Raw genomic sequence first — 22,429 nt, 5'->3', positions numbered from 1 at the left:
ATCTCATACAATGCCTGCCTCAACCCTCTTTTTTTTTTTTTTTTTTTCTGAGACAGGGTCTCCCTCTGTCACCCAAGCTGGAGTGCAGCGGCACGGTGATGACTCACTGCAACCGCGACCTTCCAGGTTCAACTGATCCTCCCACCTCGGCCTCCCAAGTAGCTGGGACCACAGGCAGCATCACCACACTCTGCTAATTAAAAAAAAAAAAAAATTTAAGAGACGGGGTCTCGCTGTGTTGCCAGGGCTCTGTCTTCTTTATAGATGGGGAAAGTGAGGCCCAGAAAGGTCAGATGACATGGCCTGATCAGACCAGACAGAGCCAGGAAGAGCACCAAATACACCAACTCCTAATTCAGTGTTCCTGTCACCTCCCAGGGCCAGGGGTTTTTCAGGCTGATGAACATGGGTGGTCGACATGGGATGGGGCCAGACCAGGGAGGATGCCGAGAAACGACAAAAGGGAAGAGAGAAGCTTGCCAAGAAAACAGCCCTGGCTTAAAGAAGTAAAAGCAGGTGGGCTAGTCAGATGCTGGATAGCACAGAGTGGAGAGAAGACCAGGGGCCAGGAAGAAGGAACTACAGCTCTGGGCAAACCAGCACTGACAGAATGAGACAGGAAGAGCTACCACAGCAGGGCCTTGTGAAGTCAGTGAGCCCCACCACCACCCCACAAGGGTTCAACTGAGGCCTGACCCATGGATGGAGAGAGGTGCAGTTGGGGATTCACACAGCAGGAGGAAGGTCAGAGGGCAAGTCCCAGGTCTGCCCTGAGCTAGCAGCAGAACTCAAATGGAAAGGCACTTCCTTTCTGAGCCACAGCTGTCCTTTCTGTGCAATGGGGAGATGATATGAACCCTGTGCTGCCTGCAAGATCCAGCTGGTGAACCTATCTAAATGATGGCCCTGTGCCAAATGCCAGGAGGCAGGCATCACTGTTCCTGTTTTACAGATAAGGAAATTGGGCCTTGTGAGGTGTCACACCCCAGATCATGCAGCTTGCAGGGCCCAAGTGACTCAGCCTCAGTGCTCAGTGATCTCATAAGCTGCCTCTCAATACTGGTTCTTGGGAGGCTGCTTACTGGGGTCCCTTTTCCAAGGAGGGTGGCAACGCTGGGAGATCACTTCTGAGGCCTCGTCCAACTTTGAGAGCCCACAAGCGTATTAAAATGAGGAGAAGGGAGGTCAAGTCCAAGCTCTTTGGCCCAACTCCCAAGACCCTTACTTAGCACCCAGCCTCCCCAGCCTCTCCTCAACATGCCCCCCGCCTTGCGCTCTGGTGGGCACTGCAGGGCACTTCTGAGCTCTGTAACCCTGGGCCTCTATGGGCCTCAGCTTCCTCTTCTGTACAATGAGGACAATAAAAGTTGCCACACTTCACAGGGCTGCTGTGAGGCTTGGAGGAAGTGTTTGGCAGATGGTGGCTGTTGTTGTCCCTAGCACCGCCTACTCATCGCTGGGCTCAAACTGTGCCTACTCACCCCCACCTCCTCCAAGAAGCCTTGCTAGGAGCCCCCCCACCTGCCTCGAGGCTGCATGCCTAGAGCCCTTGCGCCCACTCCCTTGGCCCTCGTCACAGGCTGCTGCTTTCTGCTTGCTTGTTTGCCTTCCAGCCATGCTGGGTACCCCTTGAGCTCAGGAGCATTGAGCCCTGGGCCTGGCCCAGAGTGACTGGGCCACTAGAAGCAGGGCTGGATCCTGCTGTCTAGCAATGTCTGAGCACCCGTGCTCTGCTAGACCCTGCCAATCATGGTGATGCCCACGCCCAGGGTCCTGCCATCCTCAGGCTCAGACTCAAGTGAAGAAGACAGGGCGGCAAACGGTGACAATGGCATGTGTAAGTATCACTGTGGGGGCTGTGGAGCCCAGAAGAGGGCCAGACCCTGCCATGCTCAGTGGCAAGGTGGCAGTCCCTCACTGCACAAGTGCCCATGGCACCCGGCAGCTCATGCAGTGCCACCCTCCATGTGCCTGCCCTTGACCCTCAGGCAAAGACAGCTGCAACGGGAAGTAGAACCGCTATTACCACACACCTGCAAGCCGAGCCCCGCTCTGGGGACTTTACTACAGTCACTCGGCTCTGCAGAGGAGCCAGTGCAGGAAACGAGGCCCTGCGGGTCTGGCCACTGCCAGAGCACTCAACCAGCCTGTGGCCTGGCAGGACCTGAACTCAGGTCCCGCACCACCCTGTCCCCACCTCATCCTGTGCAGATAATTGTCCCAATGTGCTCTGATCATCCAAGCCTGGGCACACGGGCATCACAGTCAATCACATGCAGCTACACACACCTTGCCCATGTGCCAAGCACTGCGACATGCATGACAACAGCGAGGTGACAGTGGCTGTCAGAGTTTATTACCACATCCATTCCGTGGCCCTAGAAGCCCATCAGCACGACTGGGGAGGAAATGAACTCAGAGGGCGTCAGCAATCTGCCCATCTGGGGTCTGACCCGACCTGAACCCTGCCTCAGCCAGAGCCTTGAGCCCCTTCCCTCAAGCAGAACCCTCCTCAGAGCAGCAGCACAGCCCACACAGGGCAGGCGGAGTTTGCTGGCAGAGGCTGGATTTGCCCTGAGCTTCAGAGGAGAGGGAAGCAAGCAAGGCGCTCTGTGGGGACAGAGCAGGAGCAAAGGCTGGAGTTAGAAGGGCAGGTGGGGAGGGGTCAAGCCGGTGGCTACGGGGATTGAAGGGCAGGCCTAGGGGCGAGTCATGCAGGCTGTGGAGTCAGAGGGTCTCCAACCCAGACTCAGGAGTGTGGGGCTTGAGAGGAAGGAGGGAGGCGTGCGGGGTGCTGGCAGGGAGAGGTGGAGGCATGGAGGGAGGCAGGGACTGCCTGGGGTAGGGGAAGTGGGGATCTCAGAGGGGGATGAGAGGGTGAGGATTCTCAGGGGAACAGGGAAGAAGTGAGGAGCTCAGAGATGCAGAGGGTTGGAGTGGGGGGAGTGAGAACCTCAGAGCTGACCAGAGCTCTCAGCCCCAAGGCCCAACACCTGGCCCCAGTGGCGTGTGACCGGACTGTCCCTTTCATGTCTCCGCAGACCCTGAAGCACCTGGCACAGCATCCTCTGTGACGCTGGCAGAGAGAGGGGAGAGTGAGCGATCCAGCCTGAGGCCAAGCCCCTTAATGGCCCCACCAGCCCTCCTCCCTAAGAGTCTCAGGCTCCAGAAAGTTTGATCATCCCCCTGGCTCGGTACAGACGGCCCTGGCTCACCCTCCATGGGCCTCCACCCCAGCGCCCGTAGGAGCCTCTCCAACAGAGGGAGAGCAGAGCAATCAGCCGAGCATCAGGCCAGCGGGGGCCGGGCTGTGAGCCTGAGGCTCCTGGGCAGGAGCAGGTTGGCACCTGGGGAGAGAGGAATGGGGACGCAGGAGAGAGAGATGTCCCAGGAACAGAAGCTGCTAGCGATGAAAAACGTCATTCATCTGGCAGAAAGCGCTGAATCAAGGCCCCTCCCATGCTGAAAAAATTTAAAAAGCAAAAGAAGGAAGAGAACGCACAGAGGGGCCACATGTGTGGCCAGGGCCTCCAAGATGGAGGGCAGGGTTTTTCACAAGTTATTTTGACTGGAGGCACTCAGCGCACAACCAACCAAACAGGGCAGAGTAGGAATCCACAGAGCCGGGTCCAGAAACCGGTCATCTGGAAAGGAGCACGGAGGTCCCCCTGGCCAGGAGGAAGGCTGCCCTGCAACAAGATGGCAGGCCTACCTGAAGCCTGTGTCCAGCCTGCCAGGCAGGGTCTAGGGTGCGGCACTTGTCAGCCTCTGGCCTAGACCCAGGATAGACATTTTTAGAGCACCTGCAGCCACCTGATAGGGCCTTACCTCTCACTCATGCCAGGGGTCCCTCGAGAACTCCCCCCACGACACCCCTATGATGTGCAGCATCACAGGGGCCGCACAGCCCCCAGCTTTGCTGTGTCCCAAATGGACTCGGCATCTTTCCCACAGCTGTGCTCCCTCGGGTCATCCCTGACTGCTCCAGTCCTCTCCCTCACGTAAAGACACCAAGGCCACGGATTCTACCTAAATCTCTCTGCCCATCCCTTCTCACCATCCCCACCCTCAAGCTGGGCATCATCTCATCTTCTGCCTCAGTGACCAACTGTCTTCCAGTGGGCTGTCAGCCTTAAGTCTTGCCCCTCTTCCCTGAATAATGAGTCCACAGACTCCTTAAGTGCCTCCCTTTACCCATCTGTGAAATGGAGTAACTCCTGGCCCCTGTCAAGGCTATGAAGATGCTGGCATGGCACAGTGGCTCACAACTGTAATCCCAGCACTTTGGGAGGCTGAGGCAGGAGGATCACTGGCATCCAGGAGTTCAAGACCAACCTTGGGAACGTAGCGAGACCTCGTCTCTACAAAAAATAAAGAAAATCAGCTGGGTGTGGTGGCACATGCCTGCAGTCCCAGCTACTCAGACAGCTGAGGTGGGAGGATCACTTGAGCCCAGGAGGTTGAGGCTGCAGTGAGCCATGATTGTGCCACTATACTCAGCCTAGGCAAAAGTGAGATCCTGCCTCAAAAAAAAAAAAAGAGAGAAAGAAAAAGAAAAAAAAAAAGAAAATGCTTTGAAAGCTAGCTGCAAATGGCTGGGCGCGGTGGCTCACGCCTGTAATCCCAGCACTTTGGGAGGCTGAGGCGGGAAGACCACGAGCTCAGGAGTTCAAGACTAGCCTGACCAACATGGTGAAACGCTGTCTCTACTAAAAATACAAAAATTAGCCGGGTGTGGTGGTGGGTGCCTGTAATCCCAGCTACTCAGGAGGATCGCTTGAACCCAGGAAGCAGAGGTTGCAGTGAGCTGAAATTGTGCCACTGCACTCCAGCCTGGGCAACAGGGCGAGAATCCATCTCAAAAAAAAAAAGAAACAAAAGAAAAGAAAGCTGCAAATGGCACAAAAATGGGAAGTGATGTTTTTTTCAGAACAAGCAGTGAGGGCGTTGCACCCTGAGATTTGGGGGGATCTGGCCAGAGCCCAGGCCTAAACAGGAGGCAGGATTCTCATGTTTGGAGTCTGGGTTTTTACCTAACAGGAAACAGGAAACCAAAAAGGTGCCATCATCTTCCACATGGGCCCCGTGGAAGCTGTGCTCCTGTGACCACCCCTGCCCTCAGACTTTGGAAACAACAATGGCTGCGAGCGAGGCCAGAGCTAGGCACTCTGCGTTTAACTCATTTGCTCCTGGTAACTCCCAGGGAAGGAAAACACTCCTGTTTTGTTGATGAAGTGAATAGAGGTCACCTGCCCAAGTCACACCAGGGATACGAGGTGGGATCAAGTTGAGGGCGCAGGCGTGCCTGACTCTAGAGCCTGGAGAATCAACTTTTGGGTGACAATTCCCATTCTTTGAAGAGAATGGGCCTGGTTTTCAGAAATGGCCAGTTCTATGGACCCAAATCTGTGGGTCTACAGGAGGGGACTGTGGGAGGAATCCCTCTAGATATTAGCAGTCAAGTTAAAAATAAGACATAGTAGGCCGGGCGTGGTGGCTCTAGCCTATAATCCCAGCACTTTGGGAGGCCGGCAGATCAAGACGTCAGGAGTTAGAGACCAGCCTGGCCAACATGGTGAAACCCCGTCTCTACTAAAAATACAAAAATTAGCTGGGTGTGTTGGCGCACACCTGTAATCCTAGCTACTCAGGAGGTTGAGGCAGAAGAATTGCTTGAACCTGGGAGGCAGAGGTTGCAGTGAGCCAAGATCGTGCCACTGCACTCCAGTCTGGGTGACAGAGCGAGACTCCATCTCAAAAAAAAAAAAAGACACAGTGGGGCCCACAGAACCAGGTGGGTTCCAAGGGCCATAAGTGAACCTGGAGAGGGAGGCCAAGCCTGAGAATTTGGGAGCAGCTTCCGGAACAGAAGGATTGCTTTTTTTTAAAACAGCAACAGCTTCTAGAGTGGCATTTTGTAGACTATGTAACCAGAGGCAAATGAGGTCTCTGACAGATGAGCGAGAGCAGAGTGGGGACCGGGGAGAAGCAGGCCAGCAGGTTAAGTGGTCAGTGATGGAGGCTGAGGCCACTCCCGCATTGTGTCAGGTGCAAGGTGTGGGCTCTCAGGGCGACTCAAGTCAGGGGCCCAGGTATGAATGAGATGAGCCTCTGGGGAGCTGCCGGCCAGCAGCAAACTCGTGGAGAATTCCTTTTGAAGAGGGCCTGGGACAGATACCCTGCTCTACCTGGCTTCCAGAACTTCTTGGCTGTCATCCAGTCCCTCTCGCCATCCTCTGATACTGTCTTGTTCTCTGAGTCCTCCTGGTCCATGGGCTCGCCCACCCACTGCAGGCCATAGTCACTGAGGAACCGCTGTGAGAAAGAAGCAGGAGACGCAGGGGCACCGTCAGCTCAGCCCCATCCCAGGGAAAGAGCGTCGTCCCAAAGCCCAGCCTCAGTCTGCAGGCGATGGGGCCCTCAGAGCTGACCCAACAGAGGGATGAGTGGGGGGATCTTGCCACTTCCTGGCTGTGACCTTGGAAAGCTGCTTCAGCCCCTAGAGCCTGAGATGACTCCTCTAATAAAATGGAGATGACAGTTCCTGCCACCTAAGCTTGTGAGGAGGGCTCAAGTAAGCTCACGCCCGCCAGTGCCCGGCCCACGCGAGGGCTTGGTAAGGTCGGCCTCCTTGCTGCAGGAACCATGTGGCCTGGCCCAAGTGTGAGGAGGAGGCAGGGCTGAGGGATGTGAACCATGTGCCAGCCTCCCTAGGGCTTGGCCACATGTCCCCTCTGCCACAGGAAACTTCTGGACTGTCTACACATCCACACCCCCACTTCTTTTCTCAAGCCACTCTAACCTGGCTCCATCGCCACACCTCTCTGAAACTGCTCAAGGTGCTGCCACCACCAACCTACCCGCTGCCAAGCGCACGGGCACGTTTCTGTCTTTATCTTTCACCATCTGCTAGTTTTCCTCCCATCTCCCGGGCTGTTCCTTTCCAGATTCCTTCATCATTTCCCCTTCCTATCCAACACCAACTCGTGAGGGCCCAGCTCCATCCACACGCTCTCCCAAACATATACAACAGAACCCAAATTTGTATTTATGCAGATTTCACCCAAGCTCCAGACTCACATTTCCAACCGTCTACACTTGGATGTCTAATGATCATGGCTCCCAACCCCCTTTCAGACCTCTCCCCGCGCCAGGTTTTCCTGTCTCTGGAAATGGCACCCCCTCCACCTGAGAATCCTCTGTGGCCCATTCCTCCAGGATGACCCGCAAGGCCTGTGGTGTCCCCTCCAATGCAGCCTGGAACCCATCTGCTGGGCTCCATCTGCTGCCACCACCCTAGTTCAAGCCACCGTCATCTTTCTCCTGGACAATCCAGGGGCGGCGCCTGCCTTCCCCTGTCCTCTCCTCACCCGCACCACCCACCCCCACATAGCAGGGTGGTCTTTTCGTCACGCCACCTCTCAAACTGAAGCCTTCCAATGGCTTCCCATTTTTTTCAGGACAGGATCCAGTCAGCACCACGGGCGGCTCCAATGTGATGAGGGCCCTACGACCTCTTCTCTCTTCCCGTTCTTCTCCTTCCTCCACACAGCCACCGACCACAAGCCAAGTTATGTGGTGGGAAGTGGCACCTTTCCCCTCTAAACCTGGATCCTCTTACCCCACCCCCTCCTCATTCACCAGACATCATGCCCAATGTCACCCCCACAGGTGGTCCCCCAACTTGCGTCTGTGGTATCACCCATTTCATCAAGTCACAGCACTCTCTGTACTTCTGTACCTGTGTATTCATTTGTTCCCCTCCCCACAGACTGGCAGCCTCATGCAGGCAGGGACCATGTCTGTCTTGGTCATGTTCTGCCCCAGGCCTGCCCCAGGCAGATCCTCCAGACGAGGCTGTTAAATGAATGATGTGGTAACTGTGTGGCTGAGATGCCTGCAAGGGCAGTCATGCCCCTGCCCCGAGGCTCTGGCACAGCCCTCACCGCCTGTGGCTACTGCTCCGGGACAAGCCCAGGTATGAACAGCCTGGAGAGGGAAGGGCTCTCAGCTGCACCGGGAGGTTTGCTGCCAAGGTTTTAAATTAGATTGGGACTTTGGAATCCAATTCTGCGTGGAGAGGGAGAGAGGCTGAATCCCAGGAAGAACTTCTGGCAGGGCCCATGCGTGCCTGGGACCCTTCCCTGTGCCTGGTGTCCCTCTAGTTCCCTTGCTGTTTGAATGGCTATGTGAGTGGGGGAAAGAAAGGTGACTGGGGTCACTGAGTCCCCAGTGAGCAGAAGTCACAGCCAGAGGCAGCAAATTGCTTCAATTCAGTGCTAGGTCCTGGGTGCACAGTGACAAACAGGAGGATACTGCTTCCTCCTTCGTGGAGTTCAGAATCCCACAAGGGAAGAGGATGAGGCACTGAGAAAGCATGGGATGGAAAACCCGCCTAGGAGGCCCGGGGGATATGACTGAGGCCAGTAGAACTGGCCTGGGGGAGGTGGGGAAACACTTCAGTAGAGGGAACAGCAATAGCACCGCCCAACGCCCTGAGTTGGGAAGCAGCTCCATGTGGTCAAAGACCTGGAGGAAGGGCCTCGTGGCTGGAGGGGAGAGTGGTTCAAGATAACATGAAGAGGCACGCAGAGGCCGCGGCGAGGACTGTGCAATTCAGTCCAGTGGGAGCCATGAGGTCTGCTAAGCAGGGGAGAGGCATGTTCAGAGGGCCCAAAAGCAGGGCTGTGCCCCAACCCCAGACATCTCCCTGGCTCTTTAAATTCTGGGCCAGTCCTGGGTAGGGAAATGCAGGGCAGGGTCCCTGGCTGGGATGTGATGAGGAGAGGCTCAGAGAGGTGGGCTCTGACCGAGTTCCTAAGGAGCATGCCATGCAGAGCTGGGGACTGCTGGCTGCCCACATCCCCTGGGGCCGCACCTCTCTCACCTCCATCTCCCTGACCTGCCGCTGCAGCTGCACACACAACGTCTCGAGTTCCTCCTGCCGCTGCAGGGCTGCCTCAGCTTCAGGGAAAGACAGGGACAGGCTTCAGCTGCTCCAGCAAGACACTGCCAGGTCACCTCTGCCCTGAGGGTCATCTGAAGAAGCTGTTCTGGGGATCCCCCAAGAACTGCCTCTTGGCTCCCCACCTCTCTGGCCTCTCCCCTGACCCTGTGGCTGTGCCTTGATGGGCTCTAGGAGGCTGCCACTCCCCTCAGAGCCTCCTGTCCTCCACACTTCAGATGGGACTCAGTCCCATGTAGGAGGGCACGGAGTGACTCCAGCACCGTCCTGGATATGTTGCAGCCCCTCTGTGGGCTCAGCTGTCCAGACCCCACCAAGCAGTCAGCTTGATGCTCTTGATGCCAGAAGCCATTGTCCAAGCTTCCAGGAGCCCCAGGCCCAGGGGAGGTGCCTCACTGGGGGCGCAGGTCAGCCCTCCAAGAACCTCCTACCTGGGTGTGGCTGGAGGGTCTGCACCAGGTCCTCCAGGGCTGCTATCTTCCGATCCTATAGCGTAAGGCACAGGGTGAGCACAGGGCCTGTGGTTCCCAGAGCCCTGCCTAAACTCCAGAGCTTTGCCTACGTTGGACACTGGGGAACAGCAAGCCCCGGCCACCCTTTGGCACGGCCACTTGTCCTGGACCTCACATAACCCTTGCAGTTCCTCTGAGGTGGGGAGAGGCACGGCCCACACCTGAGGACCCCCGCATCTGAGGGTGCCGCGCTCTGCTCAGCAGTCCGCTGTGTCACCCAGTCCAGGGTCTACTGGGTCCTGCTCAGCTGAGGGGAGGAACCCCCAGCCTCTCAGCTCAGGTCACAGGGACCTAGATCAGGTCCAGGCCACACCTGGTCCTCAAACTGGGCAGGTCAGTCGGGGAGATGGTTCTAGAATCACCCGCCCTAGTCCAACTCCTGGCCTCCCCAGTCCAGTCCCTCCACCTCTCAGACTGGCCCCTGGCCCTCTCCCACCTGGGGCCCCACCTTGGACAGGATCTCATCAGTCTGGGCCTTCACCTGCTGCTCCAGGTCCCACAACTTCCTCGTCATGGAGGCCATCAGCTCCGAGTCATGGGATGCAGGGACTGCCAAGCACATAAAGTCTTTAGAGGCCAAGACCTAGAGCTGAGGATGAGTTGTCAGGGTGGAAGGAGGAGGACAGGGGTCCCAGGAATGGAAATGAAGGTACTGACAGCAGCTCCCACTGGCATCATAGGAACTGTTCTAAACCCTTCATGTAGATCAACCCCTGCAATCCTTGAAACACACCCAGGAGGTAAATGAACTGTTTAGGAAAGTGAGACACAGAGAGATCGAATAATTTGTCCAACATATACAAGGACGTGGTGTAACATATGGGCCACATCATCCTGAAGCATTGCCAAAAATTTCACCCTCAATCTAATAAAACCTCCAAATCTAGTGTCCAGTGGTAGGCAAAATGGCAGATAGAGGAGTGAGGCAACTACCCCACAGGCAAACTGCCAGATAAAGTCAGAATGCAGGGCATTGTAGAAAACAGTAGCCAGGGCCGGGCACGCGGTGGCTCATGCCTATAATCCCAGCACTTTGGGAGGCCAAGGCGGGAGGATCACCTGAGGTCAAGAGTTCAAGACCAGCCTGACCAACATGGAGAAACCCCGTCTCTACTAAAAAGTACAAAATTAGCCGGGCATGGTAACACATGCCTTGTAATCCCAGCTACTCGGGAGGCTGAGGCAGGAGAATCACTTGAACCTGGGAGGCGGAAGTTGCGGTGAGCCGAGATCACACCATTGCATTTCAGCTGGGCAACAAGAGCAAAACTGCCTCAAAAAAAAAAGAAAGAAAGAAAGAAAGAAAAGAAAAGAAAAAAAGAAAACAGTAGCCAGGACTCTTCAAAATGTCCATGTCACTTTTAATCTTTGTGTTTTTTTAAGAGATGCAGTCTTGCTCTGTTGCCCAGGCTGGAGTGCAGTAGTGCAATCACAGCTCACTGCAGCCTCGGCCTCCTGGGATCAAGTGATCCTCCCAAGTCAGCCTCCTGAGTAGCTGGGACTGCAGGCATGTGCCACCACACTCAAGAACATAATTGTTGAATCCAGATGGAGAACGTATGGTATTCGCTATATTATTATTTCAACTTTCCTGTATGCTTAAAATATTTTCAAAATAAAAAGTTTTACATCTGTGTAGTATGGGAAATAAAAGTTTTTATTAAAAAAGTATGAGAATGGGCCGGGTGCAGTGGCTCACGGCTGTAATCCCAGCACTTTGGGAGGCTGAGGCAGGTGGATCACTTGAAGTCAGGAGTCCAAAACCAGCCTGGCCAACATGGTGAAACTCTGTCTCTACTAAAAATACAAAAATCAGCCGGGCGTGGTGGCAGATGCCTGTCATCCCAGTTACTTGAGAATCACTTGAACCAAGGAGGCGGACGTTGCAGTGAGCCAAGATCGCACCACTGCACTCCAGCCTGGGTAACAGAGTGAGAGACTCTGTCTCAAAAAAAGAAAAAAAAAGTATGAAAACAGAAAAAAAGAAACATACAGGAAGAAGCAGGCCTTTTCCTTTTCTTCCCCTAGATACTGTCCTTTCTATGTATGAAACAGGAACCGCAGCCATCATCCTACAACCACATGAGGCTGCCGTGTCAAGGCAGGTTCAGTGAAAAGATGGAGAAACCTGAGCCCCCGATGATGTCTCTGAGTCACTGAATTAACACCCCTGGAGCTGCCTCTTTAGGACGTCTTTGCATGTGGAATAACAAAACTTCCTTAATGTTCTTGTTGGTTGAGGAAGGGTTTTCTTTGACTTATAGTTAAATGCATCTTAATTGACAAAGAAACATTTGGGAACTGTCTACACACGGAGTGCAGGTGAGCTCACTGGGGCACAGTGGACACAGAGGAGAGTCCAGGCCAGCGGAACAGCACATTGAAAAGCTGAGGGCCCGGGTGCGGTGGCTCGCCCCCGTAATCCCAGCACTTTGGGAGGCCAAGGCGGGCAGTCACTTGAGACCAGGAGTTCGAGACCAGCCTGGGCAACATAGCAAAACCCTGTCTCTACTAAAAATACAAAAATGAGCCAGGCATGGTCAGGCATGGTGGTGTGTGCCTATAGTCCTGGCTACTTGAGAGGCTGAAGTGGGAGGACTGCTTGAGCCTGGCAGGTCGAGGCTGCAATAAGTACTGATTTGCACCACTGCACTCCAGCCTGGGCAACAGAGCAAGACGGTCTCAAAAACAAAACAAAACAAAAGGCCGGGCGCGGTGGCTCAAGCCTGTAATCCCAGCACTTTGGGAAGCCGAGACGGGAGGATCACGAGGTCAGGAGATCGAGAGACGATCCCGGCTAACACGGTGAAACCCCGTCTCTACTAAAAAATACAAAAAAATAGCCGGGCGAGGTGGCGGGCGCCTGTAGTCCCAGCTACTTGGGAGGCTGAGGCAGGAGAATGGCGTAAACCCGGGAGGTGGAGCTTGCAGTGAGCTGAGATCCGGCCACTGCACTCCAGCCTGGGTGACAGAGCAAGACTCCGTCTCAAAAAAAAAAAAAAAAAAAAAAAACTGAAGGAAAAAAGGAGGTGGTAATGATAGCTAAGAGGCAGAGCCTAGAAGCAGACGGCAATGGGAGGCAGCAGCTTGGTGCCTAAGAGCTTGGTGGAGGTACTGAGAAGGAAGGAGCAGTGGACAGTAGAGGACGCTGCTGGCTGAAAAGTAAAATAAGACAGGCAAGTCCTCATCTACCTTGGTAAGGACAGATATTGACTGGGAGTGGGAGAGGAGGGGATGACAGGGGAAAGCAGGGAGAGGACACCTGGAGCTTTTTCAAAGAGAGAACCTGGTTGCCATGGTTACTACTGAAAGTGACCTGGCTGGGTACAGTGGCTCATGCCTGTAATCCCGGCACTTTGGGAGGCTGAGGCAGGAGGACTGATTGCGCCTGGGAGGCTGAGGTTGCAGTGAGCTGTGATCACACCACTGCACTCCAGCCTGGATGACAGAGCAAAACCCTGTCTCAAAAAAAAAATAAAATAAAAAAGAAAGTTGACCCTAGTCAGGGTATAGGAGATCCTGGCTTTGTGATGAATTGGCTGCAGGACCTTAGGCCAGGCTCTTCCTGTCTCCTTTTCCACCTCAATCCCCTCTGCCGGTAAAATGGAGGGGGCCTGGTGGAGGATCATCAGGCCCTTCCCTGTGGCTGGCCTCCTTATGGGCAGCCACCACGCTGAGGACCCCATGTAACAAGCACTGGCCAGGGGCCTTCCACCGAGGAGCATCTCATCGAATCCTCCCAACACGCTGCCCTCGCTGTTCCCATGCCCACTTCACAGAGGAGGCCCCAAGAGACAGAGAGATGCAAAGTTGCTTGCTCAAGATACTACAGCTAGTGAGCTAGTGGAAAGTTCTAACCTCATCCCCAGCATCCCCAGATCCCGCCCAGCACTCTGCACAGCTCATCCCTGCCTGCCCATGTCTCCCCTTTTCTCGGACTTGCTAAATCCCCTCTCTGGGAAGCCACCCTGATCAGCTTCATCCCACTTTAGGTGCCTCCATGAGCTCAGCATTGCCACAGCCCTCTGCCAAGCTAAGTGGACTGTCCAGGCAACTTTGCGCCTTGCCAGAGCCCTGCAGAAGCAGGAGGCTGAGCTCTACCCTCAGGCTCTTTATCCCTCTCTGACCCTGAATCCTGAGCCCACTGATATCATACCTGGCAACTACAGCCACAGCCTGGCCTGGGGCTGGGGCTGGGCCAGGCCTCCTGAGCTAAGGGTGGGGCTTGTGTGGCTTTACGCAAAGCCAGGGCCCTGCCACCGTCAGCCAGGAGTGGGAGCAGCTTCCTCAGACCAAACAGGCGAGAGGAAGGGCCATGCCTCCCCAGGCCTTGCTCTTTCTCTGGGGCCCCCTCCTGCAGCCAGGACCCAGACCCTTCGGGCCTCTGCTCTCACCTTGCCGACTCACAGGGGCACCTATGCCGCCATAGCAGGAAGGGACTGAGATCTTTTCTTCTGAGCCACGCCCATCACTCAACATGTCCACCTCATCTTCTGCAGACAGGGATGCCCAGGTCACTGCTTTGGGGCCGAGGCCCAGAGGAAACTCACGCCCTGGGCCCTGGCCAGTGTGACGCAGCCTATGCAGTATGCCCCAGGGAGTTTGAGGAGAGAGAATTCACAAGGCTGGGGAGCAAGGACCCAACCAGAATGGGGCTGTTCTTGTAGTTCTTCCAGTTCTGCTCCCAGAGGGACCTGCATAGCCAATGCCAATGCTATGGTGGGGTGTTGGGGGGTGGGGATCCAAAGGCCTGAGCTACAGGAGTCAGGGTGGCAATGTGTGCACAGGCCTCTTGGGAGAAACGGCTGTCATGCTGGAAGAGGCTGGAGGGGGAAGGTGGACTGGGATCCCGACCCCTGGGCTGGGTAATCTCTTGGCCCCCACGTGGTTTCTAGGCACACACTGGCCAGTCCCACAGTGGGTCAAGGGGTTCGAATGTGAGTGGCAACAACTGTGCCAAGGGTATGGGGCCTCCTAATCTGAGAGCTTCCAGGAGGGAAGCCCAGCCCTCAGAGAGGACAGTGTGGGAGCTGCAGATAACACAATGTAGGCCGCTGCTCCAGCTGACAAGGGCCTTGTGATTTCTCTCCATTGGCCCAACTGTAGGAGGTGCGAGCACATGAGAGGCGAAGAGGGCATGAGGGCAGGGCACACTTACCATCCCCGTAGATGCGGATTCCTCGCCTCCTGGAAACCCAGGCAGGAGGAAGGAAGAAATATAAGTTAGGGCCCCTGGAATGATACCAGGGATAAGGCTCTGGGCACCGGACTTCAGTCAAAACTCAAAGAGATGGAAGCGGGGCCTCTACCTCCTGAGGACTTCCAGCCCCAAATCCCAGCCCCAGCCTGGGGTGAGACAAGGGACAGGCTTCAACATGACTCACTTTGCCCAGTGGAGAAGGATGGGGAAGGGGTGAAGAGCAGAGTCTTAGTGGGAAGACTACAAGACTTGCAAAGCCCACGAGTTCAGCCCCAGCTCTGCTCTGCAAAGGCTGTGAGGCCTGTTGCTTAACCTCTCTGAATCTTCTAGGCCTTAGAATGACTCAAAGTGGGGCCAGGCGCAGTGGCTCACACCTAGAGTGCTGGTAATCCCAGCACTTTGGGAGGCCGAGGTGGGCAGATCACGAGATCAGGAGATCGAGACCATCCTGGCTAACACAGTGAGACTCGTCTCTACTAAAAATACAAAAAATTAGCCAGGCGTTGGGGCACGCACCTGTAGTCCCAGCTACTGAGGCTGAAGTAGGAGAATCGCTTGAACCTGGGAGGCAGAGGATGCAGTGAGCTGAGATCATGCCACTGCAATCCACAGCCTGGGCAACAGAGCGAGACATGCTCTCAAAAAAAAAAAAAAAAAGGCCGGGCGCGGTGGCTCAAGCCTGTAATCCCAGCACTTTGGGAGGCCGAGACGGGTGGATCATGAGGTCAGGAGATCGAGACCATCCTGGCTAACACAGTGAAACCCCGTCTCTACTAAAAAATACAAAAAACTAGCTGAGCGAGGTGACAGGCGCCTGTAGTCCCAGCTACTTGGGAGGCTGAGGCAGGAGAATGGCATAAACCCGGGAGGCGGAGCTTGCAGTGAGCTGAGATCTGGCCACTGCACTCCAGCCTGGGCGACTGAGCGAGACTCCGTCTCAAAAAAAAAAAAAAAAAAAAAAAAAAGACTCAAAGTGGTATTCCGAAAAGCAAGAAGGAAGAGAGGTAAAAAATGTTTTGAAAACATGAAAGTGCAAGACAGATGTAAAAGATTCCCTTTACTGAGAACCCCAAACAGGGCCTGGCCCAGGATACGTCCATACACCATCTGTGTTTGCAGAATTAATCAATGAACAGTGAATGAACAGATGGGATGCCAAGCCACTCCTCCAGGGCCCATACCTTATTAAAAGCACAACCCAGTTTATGCTCAGATCCAAAGCTGGGCACCCCAGAAGAAGGTATAAAGAAAAAGACAGTGGTCAGAGAAGGCTATGTGGCCCTTATTTGTATTCCCCAAGACACTAGGAGTCATTGTCCTCTGGCCATGGAAGGATGGAAGGCAGGGACAGAAAGACCCCTGAGGCTGGCTCCTTACCCAGGATTCACAGGCTCCGAGGGCAGGGGCACTTTCCGGGTCTTGCTAAGGGAGGCCAAAGGTGAGCTCATAGTTCTACTTCTAGAATCCAGCTGTCAGGAACTCCCTAGAGGAATGCAGGAAGTCAGCCCTTGGGGACAGAGGGGATGGACTCAGGGCTTCAATCCCAGGGGGTAGTCTGAAGTTTCCACATCCCTGGCTACTCTTCCTAATGGGAAGCACTGTCTAGGCTGCAGTACCTTTTGCCGCTTCCACTGTCCCCACAGAGGTTTCTGGAAGTTTCTGTTATCTGCCTGCTCCTCTGGGTATACGGCTCTCTGCTCTGAACTGTGAGACCTTTGGCCTGGTGGTTCTTGGGAAAGGACTGTGAGGGTGGATGGGATGCAGAAATGAGTCAGAAGCCTGGAACTTTCCCAAACTTAGAGTCTGAAAATGCTACCACCCAGGAGGCTGTCCGTCCATTAGCCAGCTGGGTGACACAAAGCCCAAGTGTCTCCTTCCCTTCCACCAGAAACCTGGTGCCACTACCAACATCTCAGAGCCAGAGAGGGCAACCCACAGGCAGGATTCAATCAAGACACAGTCTATGTGGGCCGGGCTCGGTGACTCACGCCTGTAATCCCAGCACTTTGGGAGGCCGAGGTGGGTGGATTGCCTGAGATCAGTGGTTTGAGACCAGCCTGTCCAACATGGTGAAATCCCATCTCTACTAAAAATACAAAAATTAATTGGGCGTGGTGGCATGCACCTGTAGTCTCAGCTACCTGGGAGGCTGAGGCACGAGAATCGCTTGAACCCAGGAGGTGGGGAGGTTGCAATGAGACGAGACTGCGCCATTGCACTCCAACCCGGGCAACAAGAGCGAAACTCCATCTCAAAAAAAAAAAAAAAAAGACACAGTCCAGGTGACGCCAAGGTTAAGATGCCAGGTTTTGCCACTCACTGGAGTAACCCATCCTCAGTTTCTTTTAGTATAAAATGGGGGTAACAGTACTGGCACAGGCAGTGTTCTGAGCAGATTCAGAGGTAACAGAGGTCTAGCCCAGCGCCAAGCTCAAAGCACTGAAAAATGTGAGTTGGGGCTGCTGCTGTTTTTGCTGTTGCTGCCACAGGAGGCACTCCTACATGTTAGTTTCCTTTCATTCCCTCTTCCTTCTGGAAAGAGGAGTGCACCTGAGGGACATAATCGAAGGCTACTACTCTATTCAGTAAATGACCTTAGGTGATCCACCCGCCTCGGCCTCGGGGGCCTCCCAAAATGCTGGGATTACAGGCATGAGCCACCGCACCTGGCCTGGATCAAATTTTTTAGGACAAATCCAAGCAAGCTCCACTTTGAAAATGTCTGGTTCTGGCCTCAGCCCTACTTCTGAAGCCAGTCAGCAAGGGAATCCATGCTGCCTGGAGGCAGCCTCCAATGCCTTCACTGCAGAGTTTGAGAATCATGACCTGCCCCTTCCTTGGAAGGAGCCCTCCTCAAGGATCAGGCCCAGAGTTTCTTCACCCCCACCCTGCCCCAGCCCCCTGCCCTTCTGGGCAGCCTCATGGGTTGTATGGCCAAGTCTGAGAGCCCCTCATGGCTCCCTTCATTAGTTCCCATGTGCTCCAGAGAGATCTTCTTAAAACATAAAGCAGGCCGGGAGTGGTGGCTCATGCCTATAATTCCAGCATTTCTCACCTAGGGAAAAAAATTCAAAATTCTGGCCAGGCGTGGTGGCTCACGCCTGTAATCCCAGCACTTTGGGAGGCGGAGGAGGGTGGATCATCTGAGGTCAAGAGTTCAAGACCAGCCTGACCAACATGGCGAAACCTCATCTCTACTAAAAATACAAAAACTAGCCGGGCATGGTGGGGGGCACCTGTAATCCCGGCTACTCAGGAGGCTGAGGCAGGAGAATCGCTTCAACCCAGGAGGCGAAGGTTGCAGTGAGCAGAGATTGCGCCACTGCACTCCAGCCTGGGTGACAGAGCAAGACTCCATCTCAAAAAAAAGTTCATAATTCCTTGATATAGGTGACCTGGTCCCTGCTTATGTCTCCTGACCTCATCTCCCATCTTGCCGCCTCCCACACTTGAGCCACCGGAACTGCTAGCAATATCTCAAATGCACTTGTATCCCGCCTGCCTCGACCTCAACCCCCCCACTCCCAGAATGGTCTCCCCACCCCTACCTGCACCCTTCCCTTGGCCAGCTAACTCTTCAGTTTGTTTTTCACTTATATTTTAGCTTTTTATTTGAAAGTTATTATAGATTCACAGGAAATTAGGAAAATAGTACAGAAAGATCCTTTGTATCCTCTACCCAGCTCCCCTCAACACATTTTTTTGTTTTGTTTTTTGAGATGGAGTTTCGCTCTGTCACCCAGGCTGGAGTGTAGTGGCGCGATCTCAGCTCACTGCAACCTCTGCCTCCTGGGTCCAAGTGATTCTCCTGCCTCAGTCTCCCAAGTAGCTGGGATTACAGGTGTATGCTACCACACCCAGCTAATTTTGTATTTTTAGTAGAGACAGGGTTTCACTATGTTGGCCAGGCTGGTCTCAAATGCTTGACCTCGTGAATCCACATACCTTGGCCTCCCATAGTGTTGGGATTACAGGCATGAGCCACTGTGCCCAGCCAATAGTTAGATTTTATATAACTACAGTATGATATTAAAATCAGGAATTAGGCCGGGCGCGGTGGCTCACGCCTGTAATCCCAGCACTTTGGGAGGCCGAGGCGGGCGGATCACAAGGTCAGGAGATCGAGACCACGGTGAAACCCCGTCTCTACTAAAAATACAAAAAATTAGCCGGGCGCGGTGGCGGGCGCCTGTAGTCCCAGCTACTCAGGAGGCTGAGTCAGGAGAATGGCGTGAACCCCGGAGGCGGAGCTTGCAGTGAGCCAAGATCGCGCCACTGCACTCCAGCCTGGGGGACAGAGCGAGACTCCGTCTCAAAAAAAAAATAATAAAATAAAATAAAATCAGGAATTGACATTTTTTCTACAGTTTGTATGTATAGTTCTATGCTGTTTGATCACATGGGTAGATTAAATCACATAGGTCAAGTTACATGGGTAACTACCACTGCAATCAAAATATAGAACTATTCTAGCCCCACCAAGATCTTCCGCATGGCCCTCTTTATAGTCACACCCATCCTGCACCCCTCCCCCAGCCCTAACCACTGGCAACCAGTACGTTATTTTCCATCTCTAATTTTCTTTTTATTTTCTTTCCTTTTTTCTTTTTTTTTTTTTTTTTTTTTTTTTTGAGACGGAGTCTCGCTCTGTTGCCCAGGCTGGAGTGCAGTGGCCGAATATCAGCTCACTGCAAGCTCCACCTCCTGGGTTTATGCCATTCTCCTGCCTCAGCCTCCCGAGTAGCTGGGACTATAGGCGCCTGCCACCTCGCCCGGCTATTTTTTTGTATTTTTTAGTAGAGACGGGGTTTCATCGTGTTAGCCAGGATGGTCTCGATCTCCTGACCTCGTGATCCTCCCGTCTCGGCCTCCCAAAGTGCTGGGATTACAGGCTTGAGCCACCGCGCCCGGCCTCTTTTTTTTTTTTTTTTTTGAGACAGAGTTTTGCTCTTGTTGCCCAGGCTGGAGTGCAATGGCGCGATCTCGGCTCACTGCAACCTCTGCCTCCCAGGTTCAAGCAATTCTCCTACCTCAGCCTCCCAAAGTGCTAGGATTACCGGCGTGAGCCACCGCGCCCGGCCCATCTCTATATTACTTCAAAAAAGTTACATAAATGTAATTATACAGTATGCAACCTTTTTCATAAAACAGCTTTGAGACATAATTCACATATTTCACCTTATTACAGTGTAAATTTAAGTTTTTAGTATATTCACAGAGCTGTACTACCATCACCACAATTTTAGAACATTTTCATCAGCCTAAAAAGACCTTGTACCCTCTAGCAGTCACCACTTACTCTCCAGCCCCCACCCCTTTTCCCAGCCAGTCTTAGGCAACCACAAATCTACTTTCTGTTCTATAGACTTGCCCATACTGCACATTTCATATAAATGGAATATATACTAAAATATACTAAAAACGATTGAAATTTACACTTTAAAGGAGTGAAGTATGTAGTACGTGAATTATATCGCAATAAAGCTGTCACAGGGGGAAAAACAAAAGACAAAAAACTCCTAAACCAAATTCAACATCTTCGTCAAACTCACTTCCTCCCCTTCCCCCTTCTTAATGGGACTCCATCACCCAACCACAGCATTTTTCTCTCCTTCCTTCCCTCTTACGCCATCTTTCCTCTTACACCAAACCCTGCAGGTTAAACTGTCTCACACATAGCTGCCCCTTTCCATGCCCACTGTCAGCTATCCTAGTGGAACTCACTGCCCATTCTGGGAGCTGTCACGTGGCCCCCAACTGACTTCCCTACTTCCAGTGTCACTCCAGTCCAATCCAACACATTGTCTCCAGGTTAATCTTCTCCCAGATTACAGGGGACCCTGAGGGCAAAGGCTGCATTTCCCCTTCCGTTTGGGGGGACTCCTGAGGGCAGGGGCGTGTCTCTTCCTCCTTCAGATTAGGGAGCCCTGAGGACAGAGTCGTCTACCTCCTTCACTTTGGGGCTTCCAAGGGCAGGACTGTGACTACCCCTCAGGCCAAAAGCTCCTTAACGCAGAGTTGTCACCCACTTCAGATCTGGCTGAGAGCAAAGCTGTGTACCATGCCTCTACATCTCTGGGACCAAACTCAGTGCTGTGGTTGACTCACAACATTCTTCTTCACACCTCCTCGGCCTAGCCGTCATCCCCAGGGCCCAGAGCTCTGGCGGGGACACGGTCCGGCCCGCAGCCAGCCGTCACTCCCTAATGCCCCCAGGACGCGTTTAGGGAGAGACGTCTATCACGACCTAACCCAGCCCTGGAAGCCGTGTCGCCTCCTTCCCCCTCCACGAGTAATCATGGTAAGCAGGGTCCCGAACCCCTCCTGTGGGAGCCGCGGAGCTCGCAGGCCCACGGGGCTCTAGGGGCTCGGGCTCCAGCCTGCGAGAGGACTCTAGGGGCAGAAAAGTCTTGGGCCAGACTCACCACGCAGGGCCGCTAGCCGTCCCGCGGCGCCGCCATCTTGTTGTCACGCGGTTTCCTAGGCGACCAGGACCCGTGCACTTCTCATTGGCTAGTTTGAGGGAGGCCTGAGCAACCTGCAGACAGCGAAGGTGGATACAGTCGCCTATGCTCGGATTCTATTGGCCCAAAGAGTCGGCATTCTTCGCGGGCGAATCCCAGAATGCACCGCTCTGAGCGGGCTCCAGGTCCGGGGATGGGGGAGTTCGTTCATACCCACAGGTGCAGGAAGGAGGAACCTGGGATTAGGTTGCTGAAACTGCTGGAAGCCTCTGAACCTGAATGTGTGATCCCGACAGTGCCGCTATTTTGCTAAATTGATCTTGGGGGGAATTATCCCTCTTAGCTTATTTCCCCATATGATCAGTGTTGTAACACGAAGTACTATAATACTTAGCGGAGGCTGCTTTGAGGATGGATTGCAATGATGCAACTACTTAATAAATGTTTCTTAAATCTGAGTTTCTGTGATAATTCCTTGTCCAGATTGGCGCCCGGAAGGGAGGCCCAAATTCTATTTCCCTTGCGTAAAAGTTGGGTAAGACAATTTCCCCTCCCTGAGCCTCATCTGTAAAATTGTTGGATTAGACTCAGTCACCAAAGCAGCTAAAGGCAGTTAAGAGCACGAACTCTGGAATTAGGAGTCCTGGCTCCTGACTGTGTGTTCTTGGACACTTTATACACCTTAGTTTTTACATCTGTAAAACAGTGATAATACTCACCCCCACTGGGTTGCCGTGAGGATTAAATAAGATATTGCAAAGTACACGATTTTAAAGGGGAAAGCCGAGACAAACAAAAACACCTGTAGAGAGCACTTTTTCAAAAACGTTTCCTGCTGTTAATCATCATCATCATCTCTCCACCCTTTCAGCTGTGATGGTCTGGCAGTTTATGAGTTCTGATCTCAGGCACTCACTTCTTGGTGCCCAGGTTCAAAAGCCCTTTCTCTGAACAACACAGAGTGCTTTTTTTTTTTTTTTTTTTTTCCATTTGACTTTCTAGCCTACCACATTGTCAGGGAAGGGTAGACTCTGCTCACTGCAACATCCGCCTCCCAGGCTCAAGCCATCCTCCCATCGCAGCCACCAGTGTAGCTGGGACTACAGGTGCGCACAACAATGCCCAGCTAGTTTTTGTATTTTTTTTTTTTTTTTTTTTTTTTTTGTAGAGACGGGGTTTCGCCATGTTGCCCAGGCTGGTCTCAAACTCCTGAGCTCAAGCGATCCACCCATCTCTGCCTCCCAAAGTGGACGGCATTCTTTGTATGCAAATTGGAAGCTAAAGAAAG

At 53.6% G+C, this 22,429-nt stretch overlaps 1 protein-coding gene across 42 annotated transcripts in view; it reads right to left on the bottom strand.

Annotated features, from left to right (window-relative positions):
* UBXN11 (UBX domain protein 11) overlaps positions 1-21,147 on the bottom strand; it is a 44,556-nt gene extending 23,409 nt beyond the window's left edge. For 3 of the 42 annotated variants that reach the window (XR_012423986.1, XM_074015795.1, XM_015440300.4), the window contains exons 1-8: positions 21,103-21,147; positions 16,055-16,160; positions 14,636-14,664; positions 13,872-13,970; positions 9,926-10,026; positions 9,397-9,451; positions 8,888-8,964; positions 6,189-6,315 (exon numbers count right to left, since the gene is read on the bottom strand). Coding sequence is in view for 39 of the 42 variants with exons in the window: in XM_074015795.1 (XP_073871896.1) it covers positions 6,189-6,315; positions 8,888-8,964; positions 9,397-9,451; positions 9,926-10,026; positions 13,872-13,970; positions 14,636-14,664; positions 16,055-16,125 (559 nt within the window). In the remaining 3 variants the exon portion in view is untranslated. Of the gene's footprint in view, positions 1-6,188; positions 6,316-8,887; positions 8,965-9,396; positions 9,452-9,913; positions 10,029-13,871; positions 13,998-14,635; positions 14,665-16,054; positions 16,161-16,293; positions 16,419-21,102 lie in introns of those variants that run through there. The other 39 variants (XM_074015894.1, XM_074015837.1, XM_074015878.1 and 36 more) reach the window with 34 other exon arrangements.
* Between the last annotated feature and the right edge of the window lie 1,282 nt (positions 21,148-22,429).

This window comes from Macaca fascicularis, chromosome 1, assembly GCF_037993035.2.
Source record: "Macaca fascicularis isolate 582-1 chromosome 1, T2T-MFA8v1.1".
In the NCBI taxonomy this organism is placed as follows: domain Eukaryota; kingdom Metazoa; phylum Chordata; class Mammalia; order Primates; family Cercopithecidae; genus Macaca; species Macaca fascicularis.
The sequence above is the reverse complement of the archived record's forward strand: the minus strand, read 5'-3'. Positions and strand labels throughout refer to the sequence as shown.